This window comes from Tarenaya hassleriana, unplaced genomic scaffold (genome assembly GCF_000463585.1).
Source record: "Tarenaya hassleriana unplaced genomic scaffold, ASM46358v1 Cleome2, whole genome shotgun sequence".
Lineage (NCBI taxonomy): Eukaryota > Viridiplantae > Streptophyta > Magnoliopsida > Brassicales > Cleomaceae > Tarenaya > Tarenaya hassleriana.
The window spans coordinates 839,841-852,650 of NW_010965372.1; the positions used below are offsets into that span (position 1 = coordinate 839,841).

At 38.7% G+C, this 12,810-nt stretch overlaps 3 protein-coding genes across 7 annotated transcripts; 2 read left to right on the plus strand and 1 right to left on the minus strand.

Moving 5' to 3' along the window:
• Positions 1-555: 555 nt before the first annotated feature.
• Positions 556-4,260, plus strand: LOC104811463 (pentatricopeptide repeat-containing protein At2g03880, mitochondrial). 5 transcript variants are annotated; one of them, XM_010538160.2, is made up of 4 exons: positions 556-3,143; positions 3,256-3,357; positions 3,511-3,905; positions 3,983-4,260. In XM_010538160.2, exon 1 carries the CDS (start codon positions 893-895, stop codon positions 2,861-2,863), a length of 1,971 nt encoding a protein of 656 aa, XP_010536462.1. In that variant the 5' UTR covers positions 556-892; the 3' UTR covers positions 2,864-3,143; positions 3,256-3,357; positions 3,511-3,905; positions 3,983-4,260. The 5 variants fall into 5 exon arrangements, with proteins under 5 accessions (XP_010536462.1, XP_010536461.1, XP_010536459.1 ...); XM_010538159.2 differs by having other exon boundaries at positions 3,511-3,560; positions 3,757-4,260; XM_010538157.2 differs by having other exon boundaries at positions 3,511-3,560.
• Positions 4,261-5,258: 998 nt separating this feature from the next.
• Positions 5,259-6,819, plus strand: LOC104811465 (small nuclear ribonucleoprotein SmD3b-like). The gene is made up of 5 exons (XM_010538162.1): positions 5,259-5,518; positions 5,861-5,913; positions 6,020-6,086; positions 6,180-6,236; positions 6,460-6,819. Exons 1-5 carry the CDS (start codon positions 5,360-5,362, stop codon positions 6,514-6,516), a joined length of 393 nt encoding a protein of 130 aa, XP_010536464.1. The 5' UTR covers positions 5,259-5,359; the 3' UTR covers positions 6,517-6,819.
• Positions 6,820-9,525: 2,706 nt separating this feature from the next.
• On the minus strand, positions 9,526-12,804 carry LOC104811466 (cyclin-B2-4-like). Its single transcript, XM_010538163.1, has 12 exons — positions 12,488-12,804; positions 12,231-12,297; positions 11,955-12,099; positions 11,683-11,745; positions 11,552-11,591; positions 11,328-11,459; positions 11,113-11,250; positions 10,920-11,009; positions 10,603-10,824; positions 10,412-10,510; positions 10,143-10,321; positions 9,526-10,052 (listed from the first exon to the last, which is right to left on the minus strand). The coding sequence occupies exons 2-12, from the start codon at positions 12,283-12,285 to the stop codon at positions 9,920-9,922; spliced, it is 1,296 nt and encodes a 431-aa protein (XP_010536465.1). The 5' UTR covers positions 12,286-12,297; positions 12,488-12,804; the 3' UTR covers positions 9,526-9,919.
• Positions 12,805-12,810: the final 6 nt, after the last annotated feature.

Below are 12,810 nucleotides of genomic sequence, written 5' to 3' on the forward strand. Positions count from 1 at the left end.
ACACTAATTTATTCAAATCTTATTGATAAATATACTAATTTTTATCTTACAAAAATATACTGATTTGTAATTTTTTTCTCTCTAAATTGTTACATAAACTCTAACGACATTAATTGAGTAACGGTTTCCGCGCATGGTCCTGACTTGGTTCACCAATTTTTTTTATATCACCACCACGTGACATTTTTTTTTACCACATCAAAATAAAACAATAATAAAAATAAAATAAAAAATAAAATAATAATATATGTTATATGTTTTTTTAAAATTTTAAATTTTTGTACTTTTATAAAAATATACATATATGTACGTATATATATATATGTATAGGTATGAAGGTGTATACATATGTATATTGATATACGAGATATGTTTTATACCCAACCACGAAGGGAAATAAATTAGACAGTTTTTTTTTAATGATTTTTGTGTAAGTTCTTCATGTATGAAATATCGATGGATCTCAACGGCACCAACTCGGGTCTAGGCCCATAGGCCCATTTTATTTTACCGAGTTGTTTCCAGAATGCTCCAACTCAGCTGCCAATCCGATTTAGGGCAAAAACTCGGTGAAAGCCCACACGTATCCTCCTGAACTCTCTTTAGCAGTCGCTTCGCTTCAAGGTTTTGGGATTCCTTAATTTTCGATTTCTCAGTTTCTCCTCCTCCTCTGAGTATTTCAGTTCGTGTTTGTTTGTGGTGATGAGAAATCGAAGACAGTGGCAATGAATCCAATGATGAGTGACTTTCTGCGATCACGTTCTGAAATTTCACTTTTTCCCCCGACTTCCATGCCCTAATCTTTAATTCAACATACCGATTTTCATATCGACGGCCTCCGATTTTCATTTCGGTGTGGGATGACGGCAAATGTCTTCTGGCAGAACTTGAAATGTCGTTTCCAGGTTTGATCCGGTTGGGTCATCCAAAAGTTCCACACTTTCGGATTCAAAGAGCTTATTCTCACGGGATCAGAACCATTATCCTAAACCCCTTCACGATGGTTTCCTCACGGCGGCGTCCTTACGCAACCACCACCGCCGATCCAGCTTTGCTGCTTAATGATTTTACCCGATTCTGCTACCAGAGAGACCTTCCCAGAGCTATGCAGGCGATGCTTTCAATGCAAAGATACGGTATTTGGGCGGACTGCATTACTTACTCTGAGCTCCTCAAGTGCTGCTTGTCCCGTGGAGCCCTTCACGAGGGAAAGCTCGTCCATCGACACCTATTCTCCAATGGGCATAGGCCCATGACGTTTCTTGTCAATGTTCTTATCAACATGTATGCCAAATTTAATCTTTTAGATGATGCTCAGCTCCTGTTCGACCAATTGCCTGACAGAAATGTTGTTTCGTGGACTACCATGATTTCTGCCTATTCCAATTCCAAGCTTCATCGGAAGGCTCTTGAGTTGCTGGCTTTGATGCTTAGCGAGGGTGCCAGACCCAACATGTATACCTTCTCCTCTGTGTTGAGAGCCTGCAATGAGCTAGCCAGTGTCAGGATGCTTCATAGTGTGATAGTGAAGGACGGCCTGGAATCTGACGTCTATGTTAGGAGTGCTCTCATCGACATGTACTCCAAACTGGGTGAGCAGAAAGACGCCCTTTACGTTTTCAACGAGATGGTTACTGGTGATAGGATTGTTTGGAACTCAATCATCGGTGGTTGTGCTCAAAACAATGACAGTGATGAAGCTTTGAATTTGTTCAAGAGGATGAAGAGAGCGGGTTTCTGTGCTGATCAGTCTACGCTGACTAGTGTTTTGAGGGCATGTACTGGTTTGGCTCTGTTAGAGATGGGGATGCAAGTCCATGTTCATATCTTGAAATATGATGAAGACTTGATACTCAGCAATGCACTAGTGGATATGTACTGCAAGTGTGGCTGCTTGGAGGATGCCCGTCGACTGTTCAGCCGGATGAAGGAGAAGGATGTGATTTCATGGAGCACGATGATTGTCGGTTTGGCACAGAATGGTTACAGCGAGGAGGCATTGAAGTTGTTTGACCATATGAAAGCCTCTGGGACAAGACCAAACTATATTACAATTCTTGGGGTTCTCTTTGCTTGCAGCCATGCGGGACTCGTTGAAGATGGTTGGTACTACTTTAGATGGATGAAAAAACTATATGGAATTGATCCAGGGAGGGAACACTATGGGTGCATGATTGATCTTCTTGGAAGGGCCGGAAGACTTGACGATGCTATCAAGCTGTTGAAGGAAATGGAGAGTGAGCCAGATGCTGTGACATGGAGAACGCTACTTGGTGCTTGTAGGATTCATCGGAACATGGAGTTAGCAGAATATGCTGCTCATAAGGTCATAACTCTTGATCCCGAAGATCCAGGAACTTACATTCTCCTGTCTAACATTTATGCGAATTCTCAGAAATGGGATAGAGTTGCAGAAGTTCGGAAATGCATGAGAAACAGAGGAATTAAGAAAGAACCTGGTTGCAGCTGGATTGAAGTAAACAAAGAGATTCATGCTTTTATCGTGGGAGACAACTCTCACCCACAGATAACCGAAGTCAATAGTTGGCTAAACCAATTGACCCACAAACTAATTGGCATTGGTTATGTTCCCGACACAAACTTTGTGTTGCAAGATCTTGAAGGAGAACAAATGGAGGAGACTCTGAGGTATCACAGTGAAAAGCTGGCCTTGGCCTTTGGCTTGATGAGCTTGCCCAATGGGAAGGTTATTAGGATAAGGAAGAATCTGAGAATATGTGGGGACTGTCATGTGTTTTTCAAGCTCACTTCGAAGCTTGAAAATTGCTCTATTGCGATCAGAGATCCCATCCGTTACCATCATTTCCAGGATGGAAGATGCTCCTGCGGTGACTACTGGTAGCAGTCAAATGCGACAGAGTATGGGATTTCCGGTTGATGCTCAGGTTATGAAAGAGCTCAATAACAAGAGAGAACATCTAGGCGTCTCCTTAAATTCTGGATTCCCATAGAATCTATCTGTCCAGTCGAGAATTTGGTTGTGTATATGGGGCTCATAGGGTATTTGGTGGCTGATCTTTGTGAAGGTTCAACCCACTGGGATCTCAACTGACTCTACTCCTTTGGACTCTCTTAGTTATGAAGCCGATCAAAGTTCTCCTAGACTCTCTACCAGAAAAAAGGTTTTCTTGTGGAACAATTTAATCCTTGATTGTTTAAACTCTTGGTTCTATTGCTCCGATTTCAATTCATACTTTTTACAATGGCGATTCTCGTTTTGGTCTCCATTTGCAGCATACATCCACCGCCTGCATTTGGTTCACCCCCTAATGCACTTGCAGCAAGTAGATCTGAAGATGATGAGGGTGAAAACCCTGTGCATGCCGCCAATTCACGGTATGTAGTTTCATGTCGAAGATGGGAAAACATGGCAACTGAAACATGTCTTTTTCTTTTGCTTTCGGTGACTACTAGTGAGCAATCGCCTTTCCAAGTTTAGTTATATGAATACAGATGGAGCTGTATTTCATCCAGTTTACTCAATTGCAGGCCCTTGCTTGCATGAGATAACATTTTCCACGGAAGACAAGACAAGTCAGGTATGTGTTGAGTGCCTGTTTCTTCAAAGAAAGTAAGGAAATAGTGTCGTGAACTTCTTTTGTCACACCAGGTGCTGTTTGCCGTATATTCACTCTTGCCCTTCAAATGTTGTGTCACATTATTCCTGCTACATTTTATTTGTCCGGGTATAAAGTACAAGCCTTCTGCTATAAGTCCTTTTTTGTTCTTCGAAAGGTCATATGGTCTGAGGTTCGCGCTAACCTCACTTGTCGTGGTGTCTGAGGTCGCGGGTTCGAATCACCCTCTCTGCATAAAAAGTTAGGAGTAAGACTAACTAGTATATTCCCTTCCCCAACACCCCATTGGACGGAGACTTGAACTGGGTTGGTCCTTGTCAAAAGGTTATATGGTGATTGGTGACCATTTATAAATGCAAACTGAGTCTGCGTTAATGATGCAGTGTTGACTGCCTTGCTTGCTGAACATTCAAGAAGCGCACGTGTTTTCTGCAAACCGATGAGATGGCTTCTCACTTGATGTCTTTGCCGTTGATGGTTGGCCTGAGGTGCTTCTTGCTTTTTCTTGTACATCCTGATAATGTTTAGTTACCCTTTTCTCCTAGACCTAGAGGGCAGATGCTGTATAAATATAGATGCACGTCGAATATGGATTCATGATATTCTGTAAGTCGTAGCAATGAGTATTTGGATGAGCAAAAGAACAACCAATTTTACCAAAGAGAATCTTTCAAAGTTATCTACTTAATGTTGTATTTATCACACAAAATTATATTTTCATGGTAAAAATGTTTGTAATAGTTTTTTTCAAACGGGAGGAATTATTTTTTTCCACTTATTATACATAAAAATTATGCGAGTAAAATTTACTAAATATGCAACAAAAAAAAAATGTTAATTTGCAACATGTTTTGTGTTGCATTCATGCTTTTACAGCCAACTAAATGAAGATTGCATAACTCATACAACCTTTACTACTATAAGTTTTGTAAGAATTACGATTATTCTATTTGTATTTGGTTCAAATTTTATTTAGTTGAGTTTGGTTTCTATCAAGAAATGTTGTTTTTTGAAGAGATTTTTAATTCGGATTAGGTTTTTGAGTTCTGATATTCAATTCGACTACAATTCGAATTTAGTTAATTTGATTTTAAAAAATATTTTGAATTAATATTCGAATTGAATTCGATTTAGAAACTAATAAATTATTATTAATTTTTTTGCTTAAATTTTGTATCTTTTTAAAGGATGAATAGTAGCATATGATATATTTGGGCTAAAAATGATTCATATTTTCGGACAACAAATAACAAACAAGCAGGGATATTTGGGCTTTATCCATTAAATTTAAAAGTTACGAGCCCAAAATGTTTAAAATACCAAAATACCCTCAGTATAGCTGTAAATTAGCAAAATTATCCCCACATTTCGTACGTCCTCTCCATCGCCGGTCATACTCTCTAGGTTGCAGAGAAAAAGGGGGAAGGTTTAAATTAGGGTTTTTGCGGAGGAAACGAAGAGATGAGCCGCAGTTTGGGAATACCTGTGAAGCTTCTTCACGAAGCATCGGGTCATGTCGTCACTGTGGAGCTGAAGAGCTATTTATATTTATTGGACCAATAAGGGAGAAGAGTTTTGGGCTTATCCTCACGAGCAAAATACTTAAATTACTTAAATACCCTCTGCCCAGCTTTAAATATCGAGATTGTCCCTGATACACAACCTTTTGATTTTGCGTCTCCTCGTCATTCGCCATCTTACAGAGGTTGCAGAGAGAAAAGTGAAGGTTTAATTAGGGTTTTGCCGGAGGAGACGAAGAGATGAGTCGCAGTTTGGGAATACCGGTGAAGCTCCTTCACGAGGCCTCCGGTCATGTCGTCACTGTGGAGCTGAAGAGCGGTGAGCTTTACAGAGGAAGCATGATCGAGTGTGAGGATAACTGGAACTGTCAGCTCGAGAACATCACCTACACCGCCAAGGTAAATTGAAACCCTAGAATTTACGTTGTTTTTTTTTTATCTATATTTTTTTTTCCAAACCCTAAACCTCTTTTTTCCTGTCCGTTGTAAGCCGTTGTAAGTGGAGGAGGGTGCTGTGAAAAACCCTAGATTTGTGGAGCCAGAAATTTTATGAGCATGTGTAGAGAGTTAGATTGCTTTTGTTCATCTCAGTAGTACGGTCTAAGTACGTTCTGGCTCTTGCCTACGAGTAACAGACAATTACACTTCATCTCTGACTGTCTTTGGTTCATAGAACTTAACATGTTGTTCTTGGCGATCGTTACTGAACACTTGTTTGGGTTTCCCATTGTCCATGAACAGGATGGTAAGGTGTCTCAACTTGAGCATGTCTTCATCAGAGGCAGCAAAGTCAGGTGCTTTATCCACTGCTTCCCTGGACATCTTTATTTCTGATGTAATTTTTTGAAATCCTTCTCTGTTTAGCTGATTGATCGTTGGCATGTGGCAAAATCTTGACAGGTTTATGGTCATACCAGACATGCTGAAGAATGCTCCGATGTTCAAACGTTTAGATGCTAGAATTAAGGTACGTTTCCCGGTTCAGAATGGTCTTAGAGACTACTTGTATGTTTTTCTCCATCAACACGGAAAGTAACATCTTCATTGTGTAATAATGCAGGGTAAGAGCTCATCATTGGGTGTAGGCAGAGGTAGAGCTGTTGCGATGCGTGCCAAAGTAAGCCATCATTTTTTTTTCCAAATCCCTCTTCTGTTTATCTCTGACTTTCTATAAAAAATCTGTATCACTGAGGGTGAGGGGACATGGTTTGGAAACTTAATGCTGTATATATGTCTCCATTCTATGCCATGTTTAAGGTAGCAGAGCTCTGGTTCGACATTGGCTTGATTATATGATTAGTAATTGTTGAACATGTTAATCTCATGGGTGTTTGGCTCAGGCGGCTGGGCGTGGGGGGACCGGTGGAAGGGGTGCGGTTCCACCCGTGAGAAGGTGATTTACCCTCGGGAGTAGCTTCTACTCCAACACAATCCTCTGCATTTTCCTGGTAAAACGCTTGCCTTGCTCCTATTGTTTAGCCTTAGGGGCATACTGTAAAAACCAATGTACCATCGTTAACGATGACACGGGCATGAGAGACAGAGAGAGAGAGGTCCTGATGCTTTGTTTTTTGTATTTGGGTAGTAAGATGTTTGACATGTTTTCAGATGGTCTTTTGCTAATTCTTCATTTCTGTGGAAGAAATAGGAGTGCTGTGAAACTTTTATTTGGTGTTTGTCTTTGAAATGGTCCTTTCTTCTATGCTCGCCAAAACCATAAGGATCTGCTCCATACGAATAGCGTTTCGAATAGCGTTCTCTAGCGTTTGGATTAGTAGCGATTGAACGGGCTTTAATGGCGTTCTCTGGCGTCTCGTGTAGAACAACAACCGTATATGTTGTCGAGTGTTTTGAAACAGCGTTCGAACGCTGAATCTCTGTAGTCTCACGCATTTTATCTGTGAAATCCCTTGGGAGTTTAGTTTAGTTTAGTTTTTTTTTTTTTGCTAAACCAATTCATTGTTTTGTGAAACAATGCGAGTTAATTCTGAATTGTCAAACATGTTTTGTTTTAGGAAAAATCTCATAAAAAACCAAAAAAAAACACAATCAAAGTTGTTAAATCTGTATATAAAATTGTTTTTCGATTAAAGTTCGTTAAAGATCCGTTAAATTCTGTGTACAATTTGGGCGAAGTCATCGATGGTGTTATCAAGTCGTGGAAATTGCTTTTGATTAAAAAAAAATAGAGTATTTTCTGGATATATTTTAATATTTGATATATTTGTATTGAAATATTTTATAAAGCTTGTGATTTGTTTTTTCAGATTTTCATCAAACTAATTAGTCGAAGATCCAACTAGAAAAATTCTAACTTATAAAATTTTATTTCAATCGAAATACTACTTTTTTGGCTACTCAAAACCCTTGAAATAATTTTATTATATGTATATGTGAATTTAAATAATATAACAAATAACAACAGCAAAAAGTTTTCTAATTAGGTTGGCCTGCGCGTGGCGACAAGCTTTTCCTAACTTGGATCTTCATCTGAGTTTTCCCCACCAAATTAACTTCGGTCCCGACATCTCTTTCGCTGTCCCTTGAACTCGTCTCATGATCTGTTCCACGTTACATTAACAAAAGAAACATTCAAAAAAAAAAACGTTACAAGGTATATCATTGTCTCGGTTCACTCTCTCTCAAATCGCTTTTTTGATTACGAATATCCAAAGTTTGGATATCTAATTCTTACTCGGTATCCAATCCATATCTACAAACGATCCAAATATGAATATATATTTGCATATATATATATTTAAAAAATAATAATAACATAAGAAGGAGAGAATCGGACTCACCGATGGGAGGGAGGAAATGGGTTTGGCGAGAGAGGGCGAAGGAGTTGTCACGAAATGAAAACAAACATAGAAACACAAACATCAACTTGACACTATTTCCTCTTCTTTGTTCCATCTCTAACTCTCACGCCTTTGTATCGCTGCTCTATGCCTATACATATATATATGTATATATATACGCACGTATTGCAATTGTTAAAGAACGGAACAAAAGCAAGAGTGTGAATGCTTTTCTTTATAGTGGGAAGGAACGAGATGAGACCCATGGAATCATGGAGCGTCAAAAATAAAGAATTGTCAAGCGCGTTCGTTTGTCAATGCGTATTCAAAAGAAACGTTTTTATCTTATTCTTTAAAAAAAAAAAATCTATTCTTAATTTATAATATACATATTAACTACCGAATTTCATATCAAATACCTACCAAGTTTCATATCAATCAATAAAAACTGTTATAACCTCATATTTAATAATCTCCATAAAAAATTTAAATTCCAGATAATAATAATTAAAAAATATTTAAAAGTAAAAAATGAACATGGGGAAAATGAGAAAAACAAACTCTGAACGTTTGTAATTTCGACGGTCAACTCCTCAAACCAATTCTTTTCAATTTCGTAATGATTTTTTCCGATAAATGATGGCGTTGTAAATTTGTAATGTTTTTTCTTTTCGATGATGACAGGTATTCAACCATGGTAGTTCAACACTTAAGGTTATTTTATTCAAAATTAATATTTTGTAGGTTTTTTTTTATAATGATTGTGAAGTAGGCAGAGTTTTTAAATAAGTAATATAGTACACAGAAAAAGTTATTTATTGGAGGTGTAATAATAAATATTAAATTATTCAATAAAGTAATAATTATATAATATACAAGATTGGTTTATGCAAATACATCATATGCTTATTCTTATAGACAAGTTTAACTTTTCTCCCCTGCAAACATTAACTAAATTTACCCAAATTTGGATAGTTCAAACCGGTAAAATGGGATGCAAAATATTTATCCCGTTTTGATTTCGAATCTCAAATTTGAAAAAGGAAGATATAATCCAAATAACATGGCTTACTCCGGTTTCGAGATTAGTCTAGACCAAAACATGAACTAAATTTTACTGACCAAAACTACCACGAAATAACCAAAACCGGTTTAGGTGGCACCCGATTTAATCCAACCCGGCGCCAATTTAGCTGGTATCCTTTCTTGTAGCGTACTCAACTATCCATTCGACCAGGAAATCAAGTGAAGATAAACAAAACCGGTTTAGCTGGTAATTTAACCCAACCCAGTCCGGTTTAGTGGGTATTCTTTCTTGTAGCTTACTCTTAACTATCCAATTCAGCCAAGAAATTTAGAGAACAAACAATTTTGACTAAAATGTTGAATGGGAAGAGTTTTGAGAGTTTTGGATTTTAAAAATTGAAAAAATTTATAATAAAATTATTTAAAATTTAGCTTTCCTAAAAATCTAGAAATCTACTTTATGAAAAAAAATAACTAAAAAACCAAAAGTAGCAATTTTTTAGATTTACAAACTTATGAAATTCAAAAGCCAAAAATCAAAAATTAAAAACCAAAAAACAAAAACTAAAGCCAAAAAACTAAAATAAAAACCATTGTCATTCAAAACCTAAGAAAAAACCAGTTTAGCTGGCACCCAACTGGATCCGGTTTAGTTGGTATTGTTTGTTTCTTGTGGCATACTTAACTATCCATTCAGCAAGTGAACAAGGAAATCTAAAGAGTGAAAAACAATTCAGACTCTCAAGTGAAGAGATAAATGATCAAAAGGATTGAACAAGAAGAACCCTAACCCGATGTTCGGAAACAACAAGCAAACGTCAAAAGATACCGTACGTGTGTGTGTGTTCACATTTCCCCGCCCGGTAGCAACTTCTATTGCTCTAATCTCTCGAGCCGCTTCCCCTTTCTAGACACAAAAGGCAGAAAACTCGATCCGGAGTCATAGTCCTTGTGTCATTTTGATCTTTGAACATTAGAGAAGGAATGTAGCTGGTGAGTTTCTAGTAGCATAACCGAACTTAGACGTGCTGTACTTCTTGTGCACTCCGGTCAGTTTCCCTGACCCCGCCTTCTGATGGAAAGTCACCATCTTTCTCGAGCATTCCCTGCGAAAAATAGACGAAGCCCAGTATCAGAATCTGAAAACCCGTGATGATCTTTCGAAGAAATTTGAGAGATATGAATGGGTTTATTACAAAAGCTGTTCTTCTGTGTATCCAGTGTGAAACTCGCAGGTCTTGTTCCATTGCTTGAATCCGTCAAGTGTACACAGAGCAGTGTAGATAGCCGAAGCCGCTAAATGAGACGGAGGGTACTTCAGCATGTCGTGCTCCACAAGGCAAAGCTCGAGGATGAAGAACGATAGAAGCTCGAGCTGGAACACAGAGGTTGCATCCACCATTAGACGATCGAATGAACCTTTTTGAAAACATTCCAATCCACTAAACGATTCAAAAGATCGAACCTTTTTATCAGATTGTGCGACTTTCAGAAACCGTCTCATGAACACGTATGGTGTCGGAAGACAGAAATCGAATTGCAAGGTATTGGCCATAAGCTTCTCCTGCAACACAGGGACAAACGTTCCTTCACACAAGATGATGATATTATGTTATTATGAAGCAAGTATTATGCATCGACCCTGAAAGTTTTTACCATGTCGAGCACTTCTTTCCGGGTGTAAGCTTTGTCGGATATCAGAATGAGATCATCTACCACCGGAACCGAAACTTCCTCGTATTTGCAAGCGAGCAACATAGCCGTAACACCGACAAGCTGAAGCTTTTTCCTCGCGATTTGGTGGACGGCGAGAAATCTGTCGATGAGATTGACAGTGAGGTAAAGGGTTTCCTCCATCAGCTCAAATTTGTAGTGCACCTGCTCGTATTTCATATCACGTCAATATCGGATTTTCTTGAAGATCGAATTTGAACAAGAGTAGAATGTCATATTCTTCTTCTCGTTAACTCTACCTCGATCAACCAGTCGATGAGGATTCCTCTCATCCTCTCATTGATATCCTGTTGATTCTCCATGTAGTTTGGTGGTACACAGCTCCGGCACTACCCGAATGAAGAACAGTTAAACGTCTACCATTGATGATGATGATGATGATGATGAGAGCTCTGAAAAGATCTATATAAGACAACAACACTGATTAATTACCTCATTTTTCTTGTAGAAGGAATACAGATCATCGATATATTCAACCACAGCAAGAGGGTCGTTCTTGTCAGTACTGTCTATATCAATCACAGCCTCTTCTTCTTCTTCGTCATCCACGTCTTCCATTTCGATCTCCTCCTATGGAAAAAGCAAGCCGAAGAATCAGAATTTTCTTGTTCCAAATCAAACTGAAGGGTTTGACATATATCAATTACCATCCGGTCGATCTCGTCGAGCATTGCTTCGGTGTGTTGCACAAACATTGGCTCGTTGAAGTCTTCTTCATCGACATCTATGATGATTCTATCAGCCGGCTCGCATGAAACCGGGACCGATTTCTTGGTTTCCTGGACGTAAAGAGATTCGAGATTAGACCCGATAAAACGTCGTTTTCCTCAATGAACACGTTCCATTGTCACTTTCTTTGCGTAGACGGTACCTCTTGCTGCTTGTTGTCAGCTAACTGAGCAGCAAACTTTCTGCAAAATTCAACACCAAAGCTTATGTAAGGGATAACACAAACAATGTGACGCTCGATACAACGAAGCAAAAGCCGAGGAAATTACTTGCCTAGTTATTGGCCGATGCACCGGAACAAGAGGATTGTTCTTACTACTACAGATTGCATTCCTTCTGAAACCAGGGAAATTCAGAAACTAAATCAGGAAACTACCACCTCAGATCAGAGGAAATCCACAATAACCTCATCCACATGTATATTTCTAATCTATACATACATTATTTTTCCCCTTTATGCATATTCGAGGCCTAAAATTATAGTTCGTACTTCAGAGGATGTAAAATACAACTTCTAAGGATTATTACTCATTGAAAGAACTTACTCAGAGATTGCTCTCTTGTTGACAGCACAAGGATAAGGAGAAGCTCCGATTATGATGTTCTTGTTAATTGTACTGAGTGCTCTCCGAGTCTGCCCGGTTTTCGGTATGAACTTCCCTCCCACACCACCTCGCAAACCACCTTCTCCTGTTGCAGATTCAGACAGATACATGGATGATTTGACAAAACACAAAAACTTGAGATTTCATGTCCGAGAAAATGATCTGTGAGATTGTTCTTTTGATAAACCCAGAGATGAATACAAAAGGATAGATTACCATGGAGATTCATGGCTCCAATGACTCCAAGATTGTTCTCGTCTGATCCAGCCATTTTCTTCGTCACCTACAGAGAAAAAATCCACAGCAAATGCTTAAAAAAAACCCCACGGAAATCGATTTGAAAACCTTACATGACCCGAACTTAAATCCATTGAAAAGAGTATCCTCTGGATCCGATGCTAGAATCTGAAAAGATCCTATCAAGAACAAGACCCGATTTCAAAAACCCAGATGAAAAAATTCCCAAAATTTACCTTCCGCTTACAAGAAACCCAGGAAAAATTTTACAACCCTGATCTAGAAATTGCAAGATCGGACTCTAGAGAGATAGAATCTCCAGCGATCAAACCCAAATCGATCGAATGGAGGTAGCGATTTCTCACAAAAACCCCATGGAATCCGAAACCCCCATTCAAAAGCAATCAATCGACCTCCCACAAAACTCCCCTATCTCTCTTTCTCTCGATCAAATCTCCAACGGCTAAAGATGATCTCTCGCTTCTACGAGAAAGGGGAAAAGGGAAGAAAGAGGAATGAGAGAGGCGGAAGTGAGTAGAGAGATTTGAAGACGGGAAGA

What these genes read in the sequence shown, in the direction of transcription:
- LOC104811463 (XM_010538156.2), top strand. Translation starts at nt 893, where the DNA reads ATGTCGTTTCCAGGTTTGATCCGGTTGGGTCATCCAAAAGTTCCACAC.
- LOC104811465 (XM_010538162.1), top strand. Translation starts at nt 5,360, where the DNA reads ATGAGTCGCAGTTTGGGAATACCGGTGAAGCTCCTTCACGAGGCCTCC. An exon ending in GTTTAGATGCTAGAATTAAG is followed by an intron (nt 6,087 to 6,179) that starts GTACGTTTCCCG and finishes GTAATAATGCAG; the next exon opens with GGTAAGAGCTCATCATTGGG. An exon ending in CTGTTGCGATGCGTGCCAAA is followed by an intron (nt 6,237 to 6,459) that starts GTAAGCCATCAT and finishes TGTTTGGCTCAG; the next exon opens with GCGGCTGGGCGTGGGGGGAC.
- LOC104811466 (XM_010538163.1), bottom strand. Translation starts at nt 12,285, where the DNA reads ATGGCTGGATCAGACGAGAACAATCTTGGAGTCATTGGAGCCATGAAT. An exon ending in CTGACAACAAGCAGCAAGAG is followed by an intron (nt 11,460 to 11,551) that starts GTACCGTCTACG and finishes CTTTACGTCCAG; the next exon opens with GAAACCAAGAAATCGGTCCC. An exon ending in GGAAAGAAGTGCTCGACATG is followed by an intron (nt 10,511 to 10,602) that starts GTAAAAACTTTC and finishes CCTGTGTTGCAG; the next exon opens with GAGAAGCTTATGGCCAATAC.